Below are 23,740 nucleotides of genomic sequence, written 5' to 3' on the forward strand. Positions count from 1 at the left end.
TTTTTTTTTCTGCATCCCTTCCATCATTTGCCATTCTTCTTTTCTGTCATGTTAGCTCATCTGGTAGGTGTGAGGTGGGGTACCTTAGCTTTGTTTTAATTTGCATTTCTCTAATTACTAGTAATTTATAACTTTTTTATAATTTTAATTTCTTTTTATGAAAACTGCCTGATCATATCCTTTGACCATTTATCAGTTGAGGAATGGCTTATATTCTTGTATATTTGACTTAGTTATCTATATTTTTGAGAAACTAGGCCTTTATTAGAGAAACTTGCTGCAAAATTATTTCCCAGTTTCCTGCTTTCCTTCTAATCTTGACATATTGGTTTTGTTTGTATAAAACCTTTTAAATTTGATGTAACCAAAACTATCAGTTCCATTTCCTTTGATTCTGTTATTTGGCCATAAATTTGTCCCTAATCTATCTATCTGGCAGGTAAAAATTTCCATGCTCCCCTTAATTTGCTTATGAAATTCCCCTTAATGTCTAAATCATATATCCATTTTGACCTTATCTTGATATATGATGTGAGATGTTGCTTTATATCTAGATTCTGTTAAACTGCTTTCTAGTTTTCTCAGCAGTTTTTGCCAAATTGTGAGTCCCCAAAGCTTTGACTTTTGAGTTTTGTCAAATACTAGATTACTAATGCTATTTAATACCATGTATTGTGTACCTAATCTATTTCATTGATCCACCACTTTATTTCTTAGCCAGTACCAGATTGTTTTCTGCTTTGTAATACAATTTTAGCCTTGTTACTGATAGAGTACTTTCCTATACTTTTTTTTTCATTGATTCTTGATGAAAATATGAGGGGGCAGCTGGAACTTCACAATTTCTACCAGCTATACAATCAACAGAAAGATGCATAGAATATTATATCCCTAATCCTTTGCTGATTATTAAAAGAAAACCATTTGGCTCAGGAGAGGATCTCCTCCCACAAGATGTTTCTCAGGTACATGTCAAAAAAATATGAAATGCCTTGATGGATGCAACAACAAAGATAATTTGTTAGGTGATTCTCTGATTATCAATATTAGACATGGCACAAAACACAGTAACACGTATTCAAAACTTGGAAGTTAGGTACTAAAGTGGATAGTGGCCTGGACCTGGATCTAGAAAGACTTGACTTTAAATTTGACCTCAGACATTTATTTACAAGTGGTGTGATCCTGGGCAGGTCACCTAATCTCTCCTATTTTAGTTTCCTTATCTAAAAAATGGGAACAATAATAACAACTGACATACTTGGGTGGTTGTGGGGATAAAATGAAATTATATTTATAAAACATTTAGCATAGTGCCTGGCATATAGTAGGCACTTAATAAATGCTTGATAAATTAAAAAAAATTAAGATAATATTCTGCTATCATTACACTATCCAGTTAGTTTTTTTTTTTTTTTTCAATATAAAGTTCAAATGGAAAAGGTCTTCCTTTTAAATGGGGAATATCTCCAAGTGCTCCTGTTTGGTGCTAACTTTGTATTAATTGCATCAAGCTCTTTTGTTATTGTTTTTTTTTTTTCTCCCTAAGGCATTGGGATTAAGTGACTTGCCCAGAGTCATACAGCTGTTAAGTGTCTGAAGTCAGATTTAAACTCAAGTTCCCCTGGCTTCAGGGCTGGTATTCTCCATCTAGCTACCCCTACATCAAGTTCTTAATGAGATAAATGCCCACCCAGCCAAGTTTGGCCCATGATCCTCACAGCAAATAGCAATGCCTATTATTCACTTTTCCTGGATTACTTCTTTATAGTGAACATATACTCTCCTGTATCAGTTTTGAATTATAGATCTAAAATGACATTATGGATAAATCATGTCTTATCCCTGGGGTTGATTGTAAATTTCCTGAGGGCAAGAAATATGTTGTTTTCATTTTTGTATCTTTAAGACTGTGCATTATATGTGCTTGAAGTGAAGAATTTAGAATTGGAAGAGGCTGTTTTAGAATCATTTCTCATCTTATCTAAAGTCACAGCATAAGTCAGAAATAAAGTTAGGACTAGAAAAATTGATTATTAGCCTATTGTCTTCCAATCTTGTCACATTCGTGACCAAATAGTTGAGGTAAGTTGAGTAACCAAGTACCCATGACGGGAGAAATGGTGGAAGGAAAGCAGGTGTGTGATTTAATTGATGGAGGCAGGAGAACAGATGGATAGACCAGCAGTTTGGGGAATGTTGGAAAGGGTCAAGTTTCTAGGCTTGAAAGAATTGATAAATTGGGGTATCTAAATGGTGCAGTGGATAGAGCACCAACCCTGAAATCAGGAGGACTTGAGTTCAAATCTGACCTCAGACACTTAACACTTCCTAGCTGTATGATCTGAGGCAAGTCACTTAATCCCAATTGCCTCAGGAAAAAAAAAAGAATTGATAAGTCATTTCTTACTCTCTGTACTAGTCAGACCCATTTTCTCTCCTCCATAGAGGTGGTTTCTCCCTCTCCCTGCTTGGATTGCAAAGTGATTTTTCTGCTTTGAAAGATCTCTAGGAAGCAAAGGAAGGAGAAGAGAGAAGGATTATAAGAAGAGAATCCTCTTCTTATAATTCCTTTTCCCCCTTTTCTTATTCTTCTGTAAAGGAAATTCTTCCTCAACTCTAATTTAAATCCTTCTGCCTACAATTTAAAATCCATGATCTTGTTTCTGAGGTGTAGTTCACAAATATGGATCTGAACAGGTGTTCAGAAGACTTGAATTTCTGTTTTAGATTTACCTACAAGCTGTGTGATTTTGATCAATTCCCTTTTTTCCCCCTCAGTCTCAGTTTCCTTACCTATAAAATGAAGATCACAATATTTTATTGTCTGACAGAATTGTGAGAGACAATAATGACTGGGACTGTGCTTTGTGAAGTTTGAAATGCTTACAAATGAAAGCTATTGCTTCCTGATAACCATAATTGGCATTCATTACACACTTAGCACGTTCCTGAAAACCCACTCTCATGCTGAGTGGGCTTGCCCTATTCTAGAAAGCTGGGATGGGTGGGGGAGGATTGGGTGGAGGAGTTGAGAGGAAGTCCAGGGGAACCCCTGAAATCCCCCAAGCTCCTTCTCCCATCTTGCGGTGTCTAACCGTCTCAGGCCAGACTTCCTGCCTTATTAGCTCATATTAAAATCTGGGGCCTGCTTGGCTGAGGCCTGGAGGGACAGCCCCCTCCTCCCACTCTGGGAGACCAGCTCCTTTCTACTCCCTGCTCCCTTAGAGGATGATTAATTAGATTGGTCCTGTCCCCCATTTTTGGGGAGCACATTGCTTCAGAAAACTTTGAAATCTCCCCAAAAGAACTCAGAAAGACAGAGACTCCACAAGCATCTATTAAGCACCTAGGACCAGTGTGGTAAAGTGGAAAGAACCTGGCTCTAAAATTAGAAGCCCTGAGTTCCAGTTCTGACACTGACGATCCCTAGGATCTGAGGAAAACCACTTAATCTCTAAGTCTCAGTTTCCTCATCTGTAAAACGAGGAAGTGGACTAGGTGACCTTTGAGATCCCTGATCCTACCATATGCCCAATCTGGGGAAGAGCTGAGTAGATGGAAATTAGAGCTTTGGGGTCAGTGTCCAGGTGACATCTCCATCATCTGGCCTACGCCATTCTTACCAGAGGAAGAAAAGCCGTTTTTCTTTGTCCACTTTGTCCATCTATCGGGGGCTGAACTAGGGAAGGAGTACAATTGTTTCATTTTACAGATGAGGAAACCGAGTCCCAGAGATATGAAAAAACTTTTATCTGGGGAAGCCTGTGTATGTGAAGTTGTGGGGCTGGGTTAAACCATGGAGTTAGAAAGGAGCTGGGGGGTACAATTCTGGATGCCTCCATTCTCATAACAATACCCAGTTCCCTTGAAGATTAAAAAGAGCTCTTAGCCTGATAATAGGGTCAAAAATTCAGAACTATATGCGACCTGTAAGGCCAGGCCTCTTTTTATAGTTGAGGAAAAATAAAGAGAGTTTGAGCATGGAAAGAAATGGTTTCAGATTTGTTCAGGGTTGAGATGAAGCAAGAAGAGAGTTGTTGGAGGGGCCAGGGCCAAGGAAGATTATGGGATTGATATGGAGTCTGAGAAAGGATAGGCAGATGCTGAATTAGGAGAGTAAGATTGGGGTACCTCCACATGATATAGTGGGAACACTACCAGATCTGGAGTCAAATGCTGTGAGTTCGAATCATTGCTACCTGTGTGACCATGGGCAGATTACTTTCTTCCTCTGGGACTCAGTTTCCTTATCTGTAAAATGTGGGGGTCCTTGATCTCTAAAATTTCTTCTTCCCTTCTGATATCTTCTGATTCACTTCTGATATTTTGCCAAATCTGAGTAAATATCTGGTCACATTGACAACAAAGGAATTTTTCTGTTAGATGAAACCCCTTCTAACGAAATTCTTTGATTCAATGGAACTCACAATCCTCTTCCCTACTCTCTATTTCCACAACTTAGGACTCCCACTCAAAAGACCTCTCATTCCATAGCACTAACAGAGGTCTTGTTTTCAGGGGTGCAACTGCTCTAGTCCCTAGTGGGACTCCTGGAAATCTGATCCTTGTCTTGCTAACAGGAAAGGACTTAGGGAGAAGGGTCCCCATGGTTGGTTGGGTGGTTGAGGCTGGAGCTTTGTCAGTAGGAGATTGAGAGTCATTTCCAGGTGTCTCAGAGTCCATGTAAACTGAAGCAATCATGAGTTCTCTGATAGGGGGTCGGGGGAAACAAGGCTCAGTTCCTCACCCCAACTTCCATGATCTTTCAACTGCATGGCTGGCAGCCTCTAATTAGAAGGGTGCTCCTAGGAGGCTTCCGAGTGAGAGTCAGGAACTCTTGCCTGAGAAAATAAGTAGGATCTTCAGGTGTGGAGTTAGTTGGAGTGACATGGAACAGGTGACAGGCCAGGACAGACACACAGAGCACAGAAAACAAGAAAGGGAGAGCTTCATTTTTTTCTCCCTTTTGATCTGATATTTCTTGTGCAGCATAATAAATATGGAAATATATTTAAAAGAATTGCACATGTTTAACCTATATTGGATTACTTGCTGCCTAGGGGAGGAGGGGAAGCAGGGAGAAAATTTTGGAACATAAGATTTTGCAAGGGTGGATGTTGAAAACATTCTTTGCATGTATTTTGAAAAATAAAAAGCTGTTATAATAAAAAACGTTTTTAAAAAGGGGGAGCTTCTATCTCCACCCCAAGAGGAGGGGCTACCTTGGATCCCACCCAAGCCTCCATCCTCCCCCATCTCCTGGGTGAGGATATAAAAGACTTTTTCCTAGCCTCTTTAGGATGGAAGAGGAGAACAAGAGATGAGAGGTGAGTTCTTGGGCCCCTGATCTCTTCAAGGACAAGCTGGAGGAAGAAGTTCCAGAGTCAATATGTTGTACTTTGGCTTTGACATCAGGAAGATCCCAATTCAGATACATAGAGGTCTATGAGCTGTGTGCACTTGGGCAAATCACAAACTCTCTGAGCCTCAATTTGTCCATCTTCAAAATGAGAATAATAGTAGCACCCACTTCATGCAACTGTGTGCAGATCAAGTGAGATGCCAGGTGTTTTTATAAATCTTAAAGTGCTCTATAAAGACAGGCTAAAATAGAGGAGGTTCCCACCCAGTGTACTAATAGGCGGGTCAGGGTGGAGGGAAGGATCCCTGGGTTCTAACCTTGGTTGTACTACTAATTAGTTGGGGGAAAATTGTCACTTCCCCATTCTGAACCTCATTTTCTGACTTTGTAAAATGGGGCCAGGATTGGGGGAGGGAAAGTAGATTGGATTAGGAGATCTTTCAGCTGTCTTCTAGATCTAAGTCTTGTGATAATTCTGTGGCAATGCTTCTTAACCTCCACAGGAAATATCTAATCCAGCTTCTGGGGGGTGGGATGGGGCTCTCTTACAGAAATGAAGCTGTTCCTGCCCCTCACAGGGTTCCTGATGGCATTGATCCTGCCCCCATTGTTAGTGGACACCTTCCCTGGTAACTGACAGAATGGGGGGATGGATTCAATGAGGAGGGAGAGGGGAAGGAGGTCTCAGGCAGAGGAGCCTTGGGGGGAGAGGGAAATGAAGTCCTAGACAGAAGTGTCTTAAGGGGGAAAGAGGTCCTAGAGAGAGAAGCTTTGGGGGGGAAAGGGAAGGAAATCCTAGGCAGAGCAGCCTTAGGGGGGGAGAAGGGAAGGAGGTCCCAGGCAGAGATAGCTTAAGCAGGGAAAGGGGAAGGAAGTCCCAGGCAGAGGTGTTGTATAAGGGGGGTGGTCAGAGACCTCAACGATTTTCCCCTTCCCCCAGGGCTTTTTAGGGTGGGGAATGAAAGGGTGATGGGGTCCCAAGTGGGAGCAGAGAGCCAAATCTCCCCCCTGGGACAGAGGTTTGGGGTTGGCGGCATTTCTTGGACAGGGTCAGATGTGCGGTCTGATTCCCTTTTCTCTCTGGATATTGGGCAGCCAACGCTGGCGAGGTAGACAGCTCTATGGTGCAGAGCAGCATGGAGGAAGCCAAGAAATTGGTGGACAAAGCTTACAAGGAGAAACGAGAAAGGTGGGCACCGAGCTCCAGAGGAGAGCGTCCTACAGGGAGAGCCGACTAAGGGGGGAAGGTTCCAAGTCTAGAGATTAGTTAGAGATCTTATTTTCTGAGTCATAAAAAGTTGGAAGCAGGGGGTGCGGGTTCAGGGTCCCTCTTGGGTTACCCTTTGCCTCAAACCAGAATGGCCCCTAGCTTAGCTGGATGATGATCCAATCCTATTTGCAAAGATCTCAGAGAAGTCTTCACCTAATGATCTAAGGATATTGGGGGAAGCAACCAGGTACTGTGAAGTATCTGATTTGGACTCCAAGGATCTGGATTCAAATCCTGCCTCTGCCACTTATTACTTGTGTGCTTGTCTGATCTTGTATGAGTATCTTAATTTCTCTGGTCTGCTTCTTCAGAAAACCAGGGATCGTGCTGGATTCCCTAAAATCCTGACTAATGCTCAGTCTATGATCTTATCATACCCCCGCTTCCCAGAGAGTTGGCAAGTGAGGGAGGCCCTTCTTTCTATTCTAACCCTCCTTCACCCCAATTTCTCTCTCTTTTCCTCCTCTATTTTGAGCAGAATTAAGCAGAAAATGAGGAGCGGCACAGCAAGTGCCAGGGACCTCATGTCCTTTTTCAAGCAGCCAGTGGCAGGGACCCGGATAGCTTCTAGAGCCGCCGATTACCTGCACGTAGCCTTGAATCTCCTGGAGAAGAAACTTCAGCCCCGGCACCGGCGCCGGGGACCCTTCAACATCACAGGTATTTCCCTGAACCAGCCTCACTGACTCAGACCTCCCAGGACTTTGCTGCCTTGGATTTTGATCCTTCCCAGCTTGTAGTGTGAGCTGTAAGGGGAGGGGAGGGCCCAGAGAAAGGACGCCGGGCCCTCAGCCTTTCTCACAGCCGTTCCCTGTCATTTCAGATGTGCTGACCCCTCCCCAGCTGGAGTTCCTGTCCAAAGCCAGTGGCTGTGCCTACCAGGATGTAGGAGTCAAATGTGAGAATAAGGACAAGTACCGGACTATCACAGGAGAATGCAACAACAGGTGGGAGACCAGAGCTTGCCAGCCAAGACTTCCTTCCGTTCCTCCCCTGCTCCCCTCTCCCCGCAGTGGGAGACACGAAAGCCCCGTGTCCTACTCAGTGATGGAGACCTGGGCTGCCTCGACTTCCTCTTCCCTCTCTCAGCCTCCCTAAGCTGCCTCTGTTCGCTTTCCAGGAGGAGACCCACCTTAGGAGCATCTAACAGGGCCTTTGTACGCTGGTTGCCTGCTGAATATGAGGATGGGGTCTCTCTCCCCTTTGGGTGGACAAGGGGGACAAAGAGAAATGGCTTCCCCGTTCCTCTGGTAAGGATTGGGTGGCTGATGGAGATGACGTCTGGCGCTTGGTTTCTGTAACCTCATTCCCAGGGCCCCCGAGCCCAAGTGTAGAGCACCCAGCTTCTCATCTTATGGAGATATTTATACTGACGGGACCCCCAGATCTTGAGAATGGGGAGTGCTGTGGGGCTTTCAGGTCAAAGATGGGAGGATTTACCTCCTTTCATTGTTTCTTCTCATTCTAATACTCCTTTATCTTCTCATTTCCAAACTCCTCTCTCCCTCCCCATTCTGTCTTTCACACTAATACCTTTGTCCTTTCTATCCTTTCCAAAACATCCTTGTCTTCCCTCTCCTACCTCCTCTGCCATCTTTTTTTTTCATCCTCCACTCCAGGCCCGAGAAGTCTCCAACCAAATTGTCCGTTTTCCCAATGAGAAGCTGACACAAGACCAGGAAAGGGCTCTCATGTTCATGCAGTGGGGTCAGTTCATTGACCATGATTTGGATCTCACCCCTGAGCCTGCCTTGACTGAGAACTGTGAACACACCTGTGAACAGCAACCATCCTGCTTCCCCCTCAAGGTACCAGCCTGGGAAATGGGAAGCTCAGGGGTTGGGAAAGAATATTTAGAGGCCTTCTAGAACAGGGGCTCTTAATCTGGGTTTCACAAGTTAAGGTTCTTCTGGATTAATTTCAAGGGGTCTATGAACTTAGATGAGAAGAAAATTCATACTTTTATTTTCATTGACCTCTTAGCATTTCCTTCAATTTTTGAAAAATATTATTCTGATAATTGTGGAAATATGTATAGAAGAATTGCACATGTTTAATATATATTGGATTACTTGCTCTCTAGGGGAGAAAGTTGGAGAAAAGGAGAGGAAAAAATTTTGGACCACAAGGTTTTGCAAGGATGAATGTTGAAAATTATCTATGTATATGTTTTTGTTTGTTTTTATTAAAGCTTTTTATTTTCAAAACAATAAACAAAAACACATGCATGGATAATTTTCAACATTCACCCTTGCAAAACCTTGTGGTCCCATTTTTAAAAAAATATGTGCCATTCTTCTATACATATTTCCATAATTATCATTATGCATATGTTTTGAAAATAAAAAGCTTTAATAAAAAAGTATCTTTAAAAATATTATTTTGAGAAAGGGTCCATAAACTGCCAGAGGGATCCATGACACACAAAAATCTTCAGAACCTTTAATTTAGGCCAAATCTCACACTTACAAATGAAGAAACTGAGACTTATAGAGTTTTAGGTTATTAGCCCAAGGTCATGAAGGGAGTAAATGATGGAATTTGAAACCTGTTCACCTGATTCCAAATATCTTCTCTTTTCCTGGTGCCATTCAACAACTTTTTCTATATTTCTTTTCTTCTCTCTGGGAATAAGAAGAAAGAGAAAAAAAGATACCCTCAAATTGAAAATAGGTTTCCAAATAGCTGCTCTCCACAATAACTTCCCATTTCTACTAATGGAGGGCCCTTTCTATTCTTCCCTGTATCTTTCTTTTTATTAAATTCTTCCCCCAGGAAGGAGATATGAATATATCTCCTAAATATAAATATAAAGGAGATGTCAATAGATAAAATATAAATATAAAAATCTAAATCTAGAAAATATCAGAGCTATGTCTTAGCTTTAAGAGATGACCTTATTGGATGTAGGGAGAATGGCCTTCTGGTCTCATCCATCCATCTTCTGCCCCATCTCATCACGGCCTGCTCTGATCCTCTGAGGATTGTGTGTGTGTGTGTGGGGGGGGGGGTACACAGAACAAGAGGGAGGAGAGATGGGGGATGTTAAAGGGGTGTTTCCTTCCAGCTATGGATAACCTGACCTTATAGTGGCAATTAGACCCCTCTCCCTGGAGAGAACAGGTGAAAAACTGCTTGGAGGAGGTAAGAAACCAACTCGGTCATGATTTACAGCAGATTGTGAACTCCTTGAGGGCAGGGACTATTTCATTTTGGGTTTTGTATTTTCATGCCAGGCACAGTGCCTGGCACAGAACGGTTGCTTAATAAATCTTGATTGTTGCTTGATTAATTGAGGACCAAGAGAAGGTAGCCTCTGGAGGAGTCTCAGGCTAGCCTTGACTTTCTTCTCCTCAGATCCCACCCAATGACCCCCGGATCCACAACAGGAGCGACTGCATCCCCTTCTTTCGTTCGTGCCCGGCCTGTACAGAAGGCAACATCACCATCCGCAACCAGATCAACTCCCTCACTTCCTTCCTGGATGCCAGCATGGTGTATGGCAGTGAGGATCTCCTGGCTCAGCGCCTCCGGGACAATTCCAACCAACAAGGACTCTTGGCTGTGAACGATAAACACAAGGATAATGGACGGGCCCTCCTGCCCTTTGACATGCTCCATGAGGACCCTTGTCTGCTCACCAACCGTTCTGCTAACATCAAGTGTTTCTTGGCAGGTCAGCAGGTCATCCAAGGGGGCGGAGGGTGAGATGGAGACGCTTTCCAACCACTGGTCTAGAGATGCTACCTCCAAAGGTCACCTTCACAGAATGTGTTTATCTGTGGGAACATCACTTGTATGGAATTGTGTTACAGGCAATCTGTAGTTTCCATTTTCCCACTGGATATTGCATGTTTGCTTCTACAGAGATGCTGAAGGATGGCACCAGGTAGACACTAATTTCCCAATAATAGGGAGCCCAGTGGCTGGTGTCAGGAAAATTCTCTGTCCTTAGATGCTTACTAGTTGTATGACCCTGGTTAAGTTGCCCCATCCTGGTTGCCTCAGTTTCCTCATCTGTAAAATGATCTGGAGATGAAAATGGTAACCCATTCCAACATCTTAGCCAAGAAAACCCCAAATGGAATCGTGAAGAGTTGAACCCAACTGAAATGAATGAATAACATCAGCATATTTTAATCTGGTTCTGGTGAAATTTAGGGAGTTGCTGGACACACGTGACCAATATTTAACATTTCTAATCTAAAGAATATTGAATATAGAGTGAGAGGTTCAACTTTCAGTTTTGCCACTTTACTACCTGTGTAACCTCGAGCTTTTCTAGATCTCAATTTCCTGTTCTAGAAAATTTGGGCTAGTTCACTTCTGAAGTCCCTGTCAGCAATAAATCTATGATATATGGCCATGAGGTTGGAGTAGAAGCCACGCATCTTACCTCCATCCAGCTTCCCACCATCATTCCCAAAGCAAGCCGCTGAAACTAAATGTGGCTGTGCAGATTGCTGAAAATTCATATGAATAGCTAACATTGCAGTTTCAGGTTCACAAAGCACTTTGTATACATTATTCTATTGGATTCTTATAACTCTGTGAGGGAAACTCTAAAATATTATTCTCCCTTTCTAGACAAGGAAATTGAGTCTCAGAAAGGTTTCCTGACTTGCCCATGATTATGCTCCTAGTTAAGGGCCAGATCCAGGTCTTTCCTGATTCCTAGTCTTTTTTTCTTTCTTCAATTCCACCCATCCATAGAGCACCTACTGTGGAAGAAGTACTTGTCTGGCCATCGAAAGAGACCTTTGGATGAGACTTAGCTTTTTTTTTTTCCTGAGGCAATTAGGGTTAAATGATTTGCCTGGGGTCACACAGCTAGAAGTGTTAAGTGTCTGAGGCCAGATTTGAACTCATGTCCTCCTAACTTCAGCTGCCCTGAGACTTAGCTTTTAAGTCTAATTGTGAATATAAGACATTAACCCATGAACAGATCCTTAAGAGTGCAAGGCAATGACATAGACATAGACATAGACATAGACATAGACATAGACATAGACATAGACATAGACATAGACATAGACATAGACATAAACATAGACATAGACATAGACATAGACAGAAGTGGGCATAGACAATAGGTACAAAGGGGGGAGATGAGGCTTCTGGGGGAATCTCACAGGATGGGTAGATTTGGTGGAGGGAAAGATGGGATGCTGCATTCCAGGTATAAGGCCCCAAAAGAGGGAGGAAAATGTGCGTCTGAGGAAAAATGTTGGTAAGACTAGAAATGTGAGCAAGTCCATAGGACTTAGAGATCATCTAATTTAACCCCTCCATTTTCTAGATGAGAAAACTGAGGTCCACAGAGGTGACTGACAGGAGATTAGCACCTGGGGCAATTGGATCCTATTAAATCATAGATAGAATCCTTGAATGTCAAAACTAGGGGAAAAAACACCTTAGAAATCTTCTAATCTAATCTCCCCATTTTACAGAGGAGGAAACTGAGATCCTTGTAAGAAAGGGCCACATCACCAGAGCAATTCCTCAGGAATTGGGTTACAAATGCTCTCCTGATTTCTTAAACTCCCAGATAGATATCAATTTCTTGACCGAAATTCTTGGTTTCCCCAGGAGACAGCAGGTCCAGTGAAATGCCTGAGCTGACATCCATGCACACCCTCTTTCTTCGGGAGCACAACCGGTTGGCTACATTGCTGAAGCGTTTGAACCCCCAGTGGAATGGGGAGACGCTGTACCAGGAAGCACGGAAGATTGTTGGGGCTCTCATCCAGGTAGGGATTTCTGAGATCCACTAGAACCTAAAGGGACCTTGATTCAAACTTGACCAAGTTGCGTCTCAGTGCCTCCCCATGTCACATTAGAAGCCATTCCTTGACAGATTCAGTTCAATCTAACTCAACAAACATTTATTTAAGTACCTACTGTATGTAGAGCACTACTCTACTTACAGGTGTGGGGAGATGTGTGCTAAACACCTGTGGAGATGAAAGCTGAAGGAGCTAACATTCCCTTCTTCAAGATGCTGGGTCAAGTACAACCCCAAATATGTGATTAGTTCTTTAGAAAGGGTGCTCAAAAGCTAACTGTACCAATACATATATTGGATTTAACATATACTTTTAACATATTTGATGTATTGGACTACCTGCCATCTGGGGGAAGGGGTGGGGGGAAGGAGGGGAAAGTTGGAACAGAAGGTTTTGGAAGGGTTAATGTTGAAAAATTACCCATGCATATGTTTTGTAAATAAAAAGCTATAATAATAATAATTAAAAAAAGAAGAGGTGCTCAAAGGGGCAGCTAGGTGGGACAATGGATAGAGCACCAGCCCTGAAGTCAGGAAGACCTGAGTTCAAATCTGGTCTCAGACACTTAACACTTCCTGGGCCAAGTCACTTAACTCCAATTGCAGAAGAAGAAGAAGAAGAAGAAGAAGAAGAAGAAGAAGAAGAAGAAGAAGAAGAAATATTACTGTTAATAAACACTCTCCTGATTTCTTAAACTCAGATAGATATTATTGAGAAAGCAAATGGGGATGGAGCATGGTGTACATGCTCCTGAGAACCAGACCTTCATTGGCCAGACCTCCATAATCTATAATCATCAGTATTGAGAAGTTATAAGCACCCTGAAGGACAGGAGATGTTGGAAGGGGAGACTGCAGGAGGAGAAGGGTTGAGGGGGAAATAATTTGTTTATCTTTTAGATCATCACCTACCGAGACTATCTCCCCCTGGTACTGGGGCCAGCGGCCCTGAAGAAATACTTGCCTACTTATCGGGGCTACAATGAGTCGGTGGATCCACGTATTGCCAATGTCTTCACCAATGCCTTCCGCTATGGCCACACCCTCATCCAGCCCTTTATGTTCCGCCTGAATGCTCAGTACCGTCCTGCTGGGCCCAACCCTAGAGTCCCACTTAGTGAAGTCTTCTTTGCCAGCTGGAGGGTGGTGAAGGAAGGTAAGCAAGTTTCCTGACCCTCCACTACGGGAGGGAGGGTAGACAATGGGATTATAAAATCTAGAAGGAAACTTAGAGGCCATTAATCCCATTTTTTCATTTTGTGGATGAGGAAAATGAGATCTGGAAAAGTTAGATATCCTGTGGATCACACAGGAAGTAGGATAGCATTAGGACCCAAGTTAGAGAAGGAAATAATAAACCACTGAAGTATCTTTGTCACGAAAACCCCAAATGGGGCCATGAAGAGTCAAACGTGATTGAAATGATTGAGCAGCACCCCAAGTTCCAAGTTTAATGATTCCTACTGTTGTGCTTAAAAAAAAGATACTTATTTGATAGGGTAGGAGAAAGAGAAAAAAGATTCAGCAGGAATGAGACTGGGTCATATATCTCAGAATTAGACTCAGAGTTAGATTTTGAGAGAGCCTCCAGTCCAACCTCCTCATTTTCAGGGGTTGTTAAGTCGTTTCAGACAAGTAGGACTCATTATGACCCCATTTGGGATTTTCTTGGCAGAGATACTGGGATGGTTTGCCATTTCCTTCTCCTGCTCATTTTTGCAAATGAGGAAACTGAGGCAAACTGGGTAAAGTAACTTGCTTAGGATCACACAGTAAGTGTCTGAGGTGGATTTGAATTCAAGAAGATGAGTCTTTCTGACTGCAGGCATGGTGTTCTGTGCGCTATGTACTCTTGGTTGAACTAAAAGACTTTTAAAGTCCCCTTCAAATCTATGCTATTTTTTTCTAAGTTATGTTCTATGGAGTCCTGCTCATTCATTACAATATAAATGGGGTTCTAGGAGAACATTTGGCTGATGCTGATATTTTCTGCTCTAATACAGTGTAAAAGGGTACAATCTGGCCAATGAGGGTCCAGTTCTAAGGCGTTTTCATAGGGTGCTATCTTATGCAATCCCCCATGTGCATGTTTGGTAAGCCTGTTACTGGAAGTGTGTAAAAACATAGAATTCAGGGGCCTGCTTTAGAGCATATGCTGATATTTCGTGACATGTTCCTATCTGCTTATTACATGGTGAAGAAGAGCCTTTTGATTGACTTTTGAGCAGAGGGTTTATTGTTTTCTCTCTCTGGCTGCATCCCTGGAAAAAAGGACAAAATGTTGGAAACCCCAGGTAGAAAGAGAAGCTCAGCCTTTTATCTCCCTACCCAGACCATTTGTCTATCTGAAGGCTAACAATATTTCATCTTCCTCACTGGAACATAGCCCGGGAGAAAGAACCGTATTTTCAACGAATGATTTGCATGTACATAGTTCCAACTCAGCAGCCAATCAGAAGGCTCCTCTTAACCATATAGTAACCAATTACAGAACACCTGTACATGCTCTCAAATGGAGAGCCAGGTTCCCCTATTTCATGTCATTAAGAACTTTCAGAAGCAAATGGGGATGGAGCATGGTGTACGTGCTCCTGAGACCCGGACCTTCATTGGCCACACCTCCATAATAAAACTGAATATGAACTTATATGCTTATCACAAACATTTAGGATCTCGGATTTAGAAAAGACTTGAGGGATGATTTAGTCCAACCTCTTCCAGTAGAGGCTATTCCCCCTTCATCTGTGCTCTTTAGGCAGAGGTTGGACGACCACTTGTTAGGGTTTTTGTAGAGGGTTCTCTCAATCACGTAGAAAGCTTTGAGATTCCTTCTCAAATCAAAGCCTTTTAAGTTTCTGTGAAGTGATTAGTAGTAGAGCTAGAATTTAAATCTAGATCTTCTAGCTCCAAATCTAATGGCCTTTTAAAAATAATATCGTGGGGGCAGCTAGATGCTGCAGTGGATAGAGTACCAGCTCTCAAGTCAGGAGGACATGAGTTCAAATGTGGTCTCAGACACTTAACACTTCCTAGCTGTGTGATTCTGGGCAAGTCACTTAACCCCAATTGCCTCAGACAAAAAACCCCCCAAAAATCAAAACCAAAACCAAAAATCAAAAGTAGCCCCCAATATCTTGCCTTTTCTCTATTTTTGGACCACAGCTCAATTTCATAGGACTAAGAAACGCCTGTTGAGGGACTCCCTCTACCAATGCAGGTTAACTCCTACTTTTCAACTTTTATCAGTGTTGTTTGGGACATTAACCCAGGGTCAAATAGCCAGTATGTCAGAAGTGAAACATATCCTGAGTTCCTGGCTCTGAAACCACTGTGCTATGCTTCTTATTACTTATGAAAACCAGTGTAATTTTCTCTATCTTGCTCTGGAGTGCGACCAAATCTATCCAATCCAAGCAATATTTATTGAGCACTCACTAATATGTAAGACACTGTGCTATGCATCAGGCATGCAAAGCCAAAAAGAAAATCAGTCTTTGTCCTTGAAAAGCTTACATTCTTTTGGGGAAATAAAATATGCAACTAGAAATTAAATACAAGATAATTAGTTGAGGGAGAAAACACTAGATCAGTAAAATTAGTTTTTGTTGTTTTTTTCAAAGTAGCTTAGCAAAAGTTTCCTACAGGAAACAGTATGTGAACTGAGCAGTGCCTTTGAATATTAACATACGTCAAGTCTGAAACTATTCTCTAGCTTAATTAACTTGGAAAACACTATTTACAGATCTTTTCTTTCTAGGGTATCAGTGTGTTTTCATTCAGAAGGTAGCAGGGAATCTGGAGTCTTGGGTTTGAACCTCACCTCTACCACTTTGTGTGACTACGTAGTCTGTGTGACTTTGGGGAAACCACTTAGCTTTTCTGAGCCTCAGTTTTCTCATCTCTAAAAGTAGTGAAGTTCTTAATTTTGGTGTGTCATGGACCCCTTTGGTAGTCTGGTAAAGCCTATTAATTCCTTCTCAGAAAAATATAAAATACATGGGATTACAAAGGAAATCAATTACATTGAAATACAGTTATCAAAATATTAAGAAAAAATCACTAGTTCACAGAGCCCAGGTTAAGAACCCCTATACTAGAGAATTTCTTAGGTCCTTTCTAGGATCCTCTCTATGGTCCTAGGATCTTCCAATAAGCACATATTTATTAAGGATGTTCACTGATTGAAACTCTGTGTGTGTGTGTGTGTGATATGTAGAATGGAAAATTAATTGTTAAAAAATATGAGACATGGTTCTTTCTGGTCCTTAGTCAAGGAGCTTAGAATCTAGTTGTTAAAATAGCACAGACCCTGGAAAAAACAGATAGTCAATGCTAAATTATAGTGGAGTCTTGCAAACAATGAGGGAGTTGAGGGAGTTCAGCAGAGGACATGGTCACTTTGGGCTGGGGTGACATGTTAGGAAAAAAAACTGGCTACGTCCCCTTAGTAACTCCTCTGGAAGTTTCGGTGAATCTGGATTTGGGGGATGCTAAATCATGATCTCTGTGATATGTTCTTTCATACTAGGAGATAAGATTATATCTCGATCTTGTAATTCCCAGGGGGCATTGACCCAATTCTCCGAGGCCTCATGGCCACCCCAGCCAAACTGAACAGACAGAATCAAATTGTGGTGGATGAAATCCGGGATAAGTTATTTAAACAGGTCATGAGGATTGGCCTGGACTTACCTGCTCTCAACATGCAACGTAGCAGAGACCATGGCCTCCCAGGTGAGAGAACTTGCCCCATATCATTCCTTTAGTTACTATTCCATCTTCATCCCTATCCCTATCTCATCCACATTCTTGTCTCCATCTCATTTCCATCTCCAAATCCATCTCTTTCCTCAGATCCATCTCTATTCTTACATAGATTCAAAGCTTCAACCCCTCCTCTATCTCATATCCACCCCTGCCACCAATGGCATCAGGAACACTCCTAAGGAAATCGATGAAATGGTTAAGGTGAACTTCAAGGCCCTCTTTTTTGCTCCCTCTGGCACATCATCTCCCTCTGCCCTTCAGGTGCCTCCATCTCTTCCTCTCTCCTTATCAAAACCTGCTCTTGGGACAGGGTCTAATATTAATCAATTATACCTTAGTCTAAATAAGTTTCTTTTACAGGGCTATTGACCTGTTAAGCCTTCCTTTTATTCTCTTAAAGAAATCTCAGGGAATCTCTGTTCCCTGGTACTTTATCAAGTACTGGGAATACATTTTGGGAGGCAGAAAAGGCTGAGCCTATTACTCTTGCAATTACTTCTTCTCGGTGATCCAAATGGTAAAGTCAAGTCCAAACTATTCCATCTGGTAATATCCAACATTTATGTATCACCTTAGAATTTGCGAAGCATTTTCTAACCTTTATCTCATTTTATCTGCAAAACAACTCGGGAGACAGGCATTATTATTATAGTTGAGAAAACTAAAGCAGACAGATATTAAGTGCCTACAGTCACATATATCTGGTGATGAGGCCAGAATGGGAGGCCACATTCTGAATTCTGGTCTAGAAATCTATCTACCATCTAGTTCTCTAGAAAAGAGAATTTCAGCACTTGTTCATCCTTGGGTCTTAAGGCACAGACATACAATAGTTGTTTTATTGTTTCAGTGATGTATGGCTCTTTGTGACCCCATTTGGGGTTTTTTGGCAAAAAATACTGAAGTGGTTGGCCATTTCCTTCTTTACCTCATTTTACAGATGAGGAAACTGAGACAAACAGGGTTAAGGGATTTGTCCAGAGTCTCACAGCCATTAAATGTCTGAGGCCAGATTTGAACTCAGGAAGATGAGCCCTAATTCCAAGCCCGGTGCTCTATCCCACTTAGCCACTTAGTTACCCAATGATATTTAAGGAAGAATGGAGGACCCTCAAATAGAGAGAGTAAGTCATTCACAGTCACTCACACATCATGGGTAAGTGTAATTTAGGGTATGATGCTAGAGTAAAGATAAATAGTACCCAAGTCCCCCAGCTTTTCCCCTTTCAGAAAGCCCAGATGTCTCAGGGAGCCACATTAACTCTTTACCTGAGCAGATGCAGTGTCCAGACAAAGAACATCAAGATCCCCTAAAAGAAAAAGAGCTTACTTCAAATGAAAACAAACACTAAGGTCAGTCCTGAAAGACAAGAAATCCCCAAGGAGCAGTTTAAGAGGAAAAGAAAAAGGGGCAATCTCTCTAATTTCCTCTAGGACCTTAGATTGGATTTAGAGCTAGAAGGTTCTCAGAAGTTTTCTGGACCTACTATCGTTTGCAAAACTAGTGGATTTTGTTGTCAGTTTTTGCAAAATTCTCCACTTCTTCATTTTGCAAAAGAAGAAACCTGCGTGGCCATTTAGTCAATCACACTGTTACAGCATTTAAATCTTAAGTCATCTGACTCCAAGTCCAATATCAGTCTAAGTGTATTATGTGAAACTCAAGAAAATTGATTATTAATGTTATTATTTTTTACCAATCAGTTGAGGCTATCTTATTTTTTTTCTGATTCTATTCCATTCCCTCCACCTGCATTCCCCCACCTCTGCTTCTCTGAGTCACCACTCTACTGACTGGTTTCTTCCCCTTCCTCCTGAATATAGATTGGGGATGTATAAAGATATGCTGTTAGTAGAGAAGACAGGCAGTAGTCATATCAAAACTCTAGAGGCTTCTCTTAAAAAGGCATTATTTACTAATAGGCCTGTGCTCCCCAAGATGGGCCAAGGGAGCATTCTCTGGCTTAACTTTCACTAAATCCATCTTTAGCTCTTTTGAACTATCTGGTTTCCCACTCTGGTTCCCTAGCTCTATTGACCTAATAGAGAGTGGGCTAATGGGGAAAAATACAAAGGGCTTTACGATGTAGTTAAAGAAGAAATAGTAAACATTAAAGCAGAATCCATTTGGAATCTGAGAATTTGGTTTCAAATTGTGACTCCTGACATTTCCTTTTTCCATGAATTTGGGTGAGGTATTTCTCTAAATCTCAGTTTCATTTTATATAATGAAATGACTGGATTTGGTTATCCAAGTTCCTTTCCAACTCTCCATCCTATGGCCCCAAACACTGATCTGAGCATGGAAGGTGCCTCTTCTCTTTGTATCTTCATGACAGAGAAAGATGGGGTAGTGAGAACACAACATGTCCTATATGGTCTTTCTTGATAGGACTTGGGGGTTGACCTGCTTAGGAACTGGAACAGGTTCTCTTCCTAAGAATCTCCTGTAGCCCAAGAGGGGTTCTCTAGGCTTAGCATGGGAGCCAGAGAGTAAGTTATGGAGCAAGGGAGACCCAGGTTCCAGTGCTGTCTGGGATATTTGTTAATTATGTTACTCTAGGCAACTCATTCTGACCTTCAATTTCCACATCTGAATTAGGATTAAAGAATACCTTTATTCCAATGAAAAGGTTTCACAAACCTGGAAGTACTTTACAAATGTGAGCTATTCAGCCCTTTTCATAGTGGCAAGGAACTTAGAAACTGATGGATGCCCACCAGTTGGGGAATAGCTGAATAAGTTATGGTATGTGATGTAATGGAATATTATTGTTCTGTAAGAAACAACCAACAGGATGATTTCAGAAAAGTCTGGAGAGACTTACAAGAACTGATGCTAAGTGAAGTGAGTGGAACAAAGAGAATATTGTACAAAGCAATAAGAAGATTGTGTGATATTTAATTATGAATGAATGTGACTTGTGATGATGAGATCCAGCCTCATCCAGAGAGAGAACTACAGAGACCGAATGTGCATCAAAGCGTAGTATTCTCACTTTTGTTGTGTTGTTTACTTGCTTGTTTTTTCACTAATTTTTCCTCCTTTTGATCTGATTTTTCTTGTGCAGCATGATAAATATGGAAATATATTTAAAAGAATTGCAAAATAAAAAAATGTGAGCTATCACTACACACTGTTTGCATAGTAAATCCTACTATTTCCTTAGCTATCTTTTCCATTGTATTCTCTGTCCCCTCCCCTTCTCTCCCTACAACAGGGTACAATGCCTGGAGACGGTTTTGTGGGCTCCCTCAACCCAAAACAGAAGGTGAGCTTACCACAGTGCTGAAGAACGCTGATCTGGCCAAGAAATTGATGACTCAGTATGGCACTGCTGACAACATTGACATCTGGATGGGGGGCGTGGCAGAACCCCTGGAGCCCAGGGGCAGGGTGGGGCCCCTCCTGGCCTGTCTCATCGGGACCCAGTTCAAAAAACTCCGAGATGGAGACCGGTGAGGAAACTGGCTATGTAAGGAGAGACTTTGGGTTAGAACCCACGATGGTGCTGGGGCAGAATGGGGATAAGAGACCTGGGCTTAAAGCTGGGAACTGTCACCGTCTTACTGTGTGATCGTGATCAGGTCACTGAATCTCTTTGATCCTCAGTAACCCTTTTTCTGCAAAATGGGGGGAATCACCCGGGCTCTAGCTATTCAGTGTGGTGTTGGGGTTAGTGACTTCACAAGGATGGAAAAGTCTTGAGCTCCTTAAAAATCAAAGGTTCTGTATTCCTTACTTTTAGAGCCGGACTTTAGTGTAATGCAGAGTGAAGTCCTAGAAAACTGAGTCTGAGGGTCAGCAGGGTTAATGGATAAGATTTTACCCTAAGAATGACATGGGTCCAAATTCTGCCTCATTACTTACTAGTTATGTGACCCCGTGCAAGTCTTATTACTTGTGGCTTACTGTTTCTTCATCTGTAAAATGCGTGGGTTGGACTTAATGGTCTTTTAAGGTCCATTCCAGCTTTAAATATAGGATCACGTGACTTGTATATAGGGATCCTGAACTGGGAATGAGGGAAGCTACTTTCCTCTCTGATAAAGGACCTGCTAGGTACTATGTCAGACCATGGCAAAGAAGATGCTTTCTAGAGACAGACTCTCGTTATTTTGGGCTCTGCTTTGGTCTTCCCCGACCTTCCTCTGACTTGCCAGCCGGGACTCCTGGACCAAACTGCCCATGTAGGGAGGGGAATGGAGGGCTGAGATAGGGTGAGCCCCGGTTCGGGGCAGAGTGAGGTAAGGAGTCCGGTTAGAGCTCCGGGCTCCTTCAGCACCGCGGCGCTTTCATCTCATCCCCGACAGGTTTTATTGGGAGAGTGCGGGGGTGTTCAGCTCACAACAGCGCCGGGCACTGGCCACCATTAGCCTCTCCCGCGTCATCTGTGACAACACGGGCATCACCTCGGTGCCTAAGAATATCTTCAAGGCCAATCAATATCCCAGAGATTTTGTCAACTGCAACATGATTCCTCGGATGGACCTGTCGGCGTGGAGAAACAAGGCGGACTAGTTGGGCAGGTAGATGCGTCTGGGAGGAAGGGAGAGTTTAGGCTTGGAGGAGATGCTTTCAGTGCCCTCCCCGTACCCACCTTTTCCTGCAAGGTACAAACCTGATCTGGAAGGACGAAAGGGCTGGTAGCCTCCACATGGAGTTTGTGTGAAGGAGTGTGTGGGATCTTAGTATTCTGCAATTAAATAGTCTTTCCATATATCTAGCTCACCTCTGCCCTTTCCATCCGCATGTGTAATTATGGACTTGAAAAACATAACCCACTGTGTGTAAACTAAGAGTAAGTGGGCTATGACAGAAGGTTTGAGCAAAATCCTTAGTACATGGATTTTGTAACATCTATTTTGGCTGCTCAGAAGCTAGGTTTTAGGTATGATTGTTGTTATTTTTGCTTTATTCAGGTTTGGTAGGTTCTGGGCTTTGTTCTGACTAGATATGGTGGGGTAAGTTTCTGAGAGGAGGTGGATGGGCAGGGTCAGGTTTTCAAGCTCACTGGCTGCTTTCTCACCCAATTTTTTTTAAAATTATGAATATAACAATTGTCAGCCAACACAAACATCTCAATGTACAAAGAATGAAAAAAGACTATATGAAATGACATGCTTCTATTAATGAGAATTTTGTTTTATTTTTTCAAGTTTTACCCACTTCTGACATTTGTTTTTCTCATAGGAATCTGTCCTGAGCCTCCTCCCATTAGGGAATCAAGGAGATCTAAGAGGGAATCTCCTGACTCTAGCTGAAATCATCAGGCATCACATCCTGATCAGGCTAAGGCTCCAGGACCCAAGACCAGAGAAGGATTTGGCAAGTGGTTTCCCTGGCCGTTAGGAAGGGAAGTTATTTTCCTCCTTTGACCTGAATGTCCAAGCTGAAATTGTCCCAGGTCTGCAGCCTGCTCAGGGGGCAATTCTTCCTCTTGAACTAAGAAGCAAGGGTCTCTGTCAGGAATGGGAACCTGGGCCAACTTCTCTCATGACTGAGATACACCATCTGCTTCTGTTGTCAATAAAGTACTTCTGAAAGGAGGGCTGGTGTGAACTTGTCTGTTAAAAGGGCTATAGGGGATAGGGCTGGAACCTCTGAAAAGAAAGTCCACTGGCTTTAGGAAGACCATGATTGGCTCTAAAGGTTTACCTGAAGCATCAGAATGGGAAAAGAGTATTGATAAACCCTATTGGCCAAAAGCAAGAAGGGCTGGCTTGGCAGCCTAAATGAAACCGGTTTGTAGAAGCCCTGTGGCCAATTCAGGTAAAGGGGAAATTCTCTGCCAAGAATTGCTGTTACCAAATAACACGATGTAGTAAAGAACATTGGACTAAACATGGGAAAATCTAGCTTCTTCTGACACAGCCTAGCTGTGTTCATTCTGGGGAAGTTACTTTACTTCTCAATGAACCACTTTCCTCACCAAATCTCAAATTCTATTATAAATCAGAAATCAGAAAACCTATCTGGCACTAGTTAGAAAAACAAATCAGTGGGACAAACTAGGGAACCAGATATAGAAGCATTCAAGCACAAGTTTAATAAACTCAGGAACATATCACTGGGAGAATGACCTGTGATATATATAGGTTTGTATAAATTAGATTTAGATAATCATTTTACACCATTTACAACAGTAGGTTCCAAATGGATACATGGCATACATCAATTAATAAACATTTATTAAGCATTGTGATAGGACCACCCAAATTTTAACTGCTTCAATACTTTCCATAATACTTGGGCTGTGGTTCAATATGTCTTCTTTTATATGTGTGTGGATATATATGTATATATGTATATCCACACACATATATGTAGATATATACACATATATATGGTTTAATTTTTCAGAATTACATAACTGCAAGTACTATCCTTATTATGAATCAAATTTCTAACATATATGCATATTTACATTTATACAAAGCAATATTCATAAGAAAGACCTTTATTCCACTGTGGGATCTTTTTGTTTACAAGCTTATTCCCCTGACCTATAGAATCATAGTCAGCATTTCATATTTAGAATTTTAAGAAGGT

The 23,740-nt window shown here is 42.1% G+C and overlaps 1 protein-coding gene across 1 annotated transcript; it reads left to right on the forward strand.

Moving 5' to 3' along the window:
- The first annotated feature begins 5,915 nt into the window (after positions 1-5,915).
- On the forward strand, positions 5,916-22,737 carry LOC127559988 (myeloperoxidase-like). The gene is made up of 13 exons (XM_051994186.1): positions 5,916-5,994; positions 6,461-6,554; positions 7,114-7,295; positions 7,459-7,582; positions 7,756-7,885; positions 8,255-8,443; positions 9,993-10,311; positions 12,225-12,385; positions 13,321-13,576; positions 16,984-17,154; positions 20,409-20,646; positions 21,502-21,717; positions 22,382-22,737. Exons 1-12 carry the CDS (start codon positions 5,919-5,921, stop codon positions 21,707-21,709), a joined length of 2,148 nt encoding a protein of 715 aa, XP_051850146.1. The 5' UTR covers positions 5,916-5,918; the 3' UTR covers positions 21,710-21,717; positions 22,382-22,737.
- The last annotated feature ends 1,003 nt before the right edge of the window (positions 22,738-23,740 follow it).

Source organism: Antechinus flavipes, chromosome 4 (assembly GCF_016432865.1).
Source record: "Antechinus flavipes isolate AdamAnt ecotype Samford, QLD, Australia chromosome 4, AdamAnt_v2, whole genome shotgun sequence".
NCBI lineage: Eukaryota > Metazoa > Chordata > Mammalia > Dasyuromorphia > Dasyuridae > Antechinus > Antechinus flavipes.

What these genes read in the sequence shown, in the direction of transcription:
- LOC127559988 (XM_051994186.1), top strand. Translation starts at nt 5,919, where the DNA reads ATGAAGCTGTTCCTGCCCCTCACAGGGTTCCTGATGGCATTGATCCTG. An exon ending in CATCCTGCTTCCCCCTCAAG is followed by an intron (nt 8,444 to 9,992) that starts GTACCAGCCTGG and finishes TCTTCTCCTCAG; the next exon opens with ATCCCACCCAATGACCCCCG. An exon ending in CATCAAGTGTTTCTTGGCAG is followed by an intron (nt 10,312 to 12,224) that starts GTCAGCAGGTCA and finishes TGGTTTCCCCAG; the next exon opens with GAGACAGCAGGTCCAGTGAA.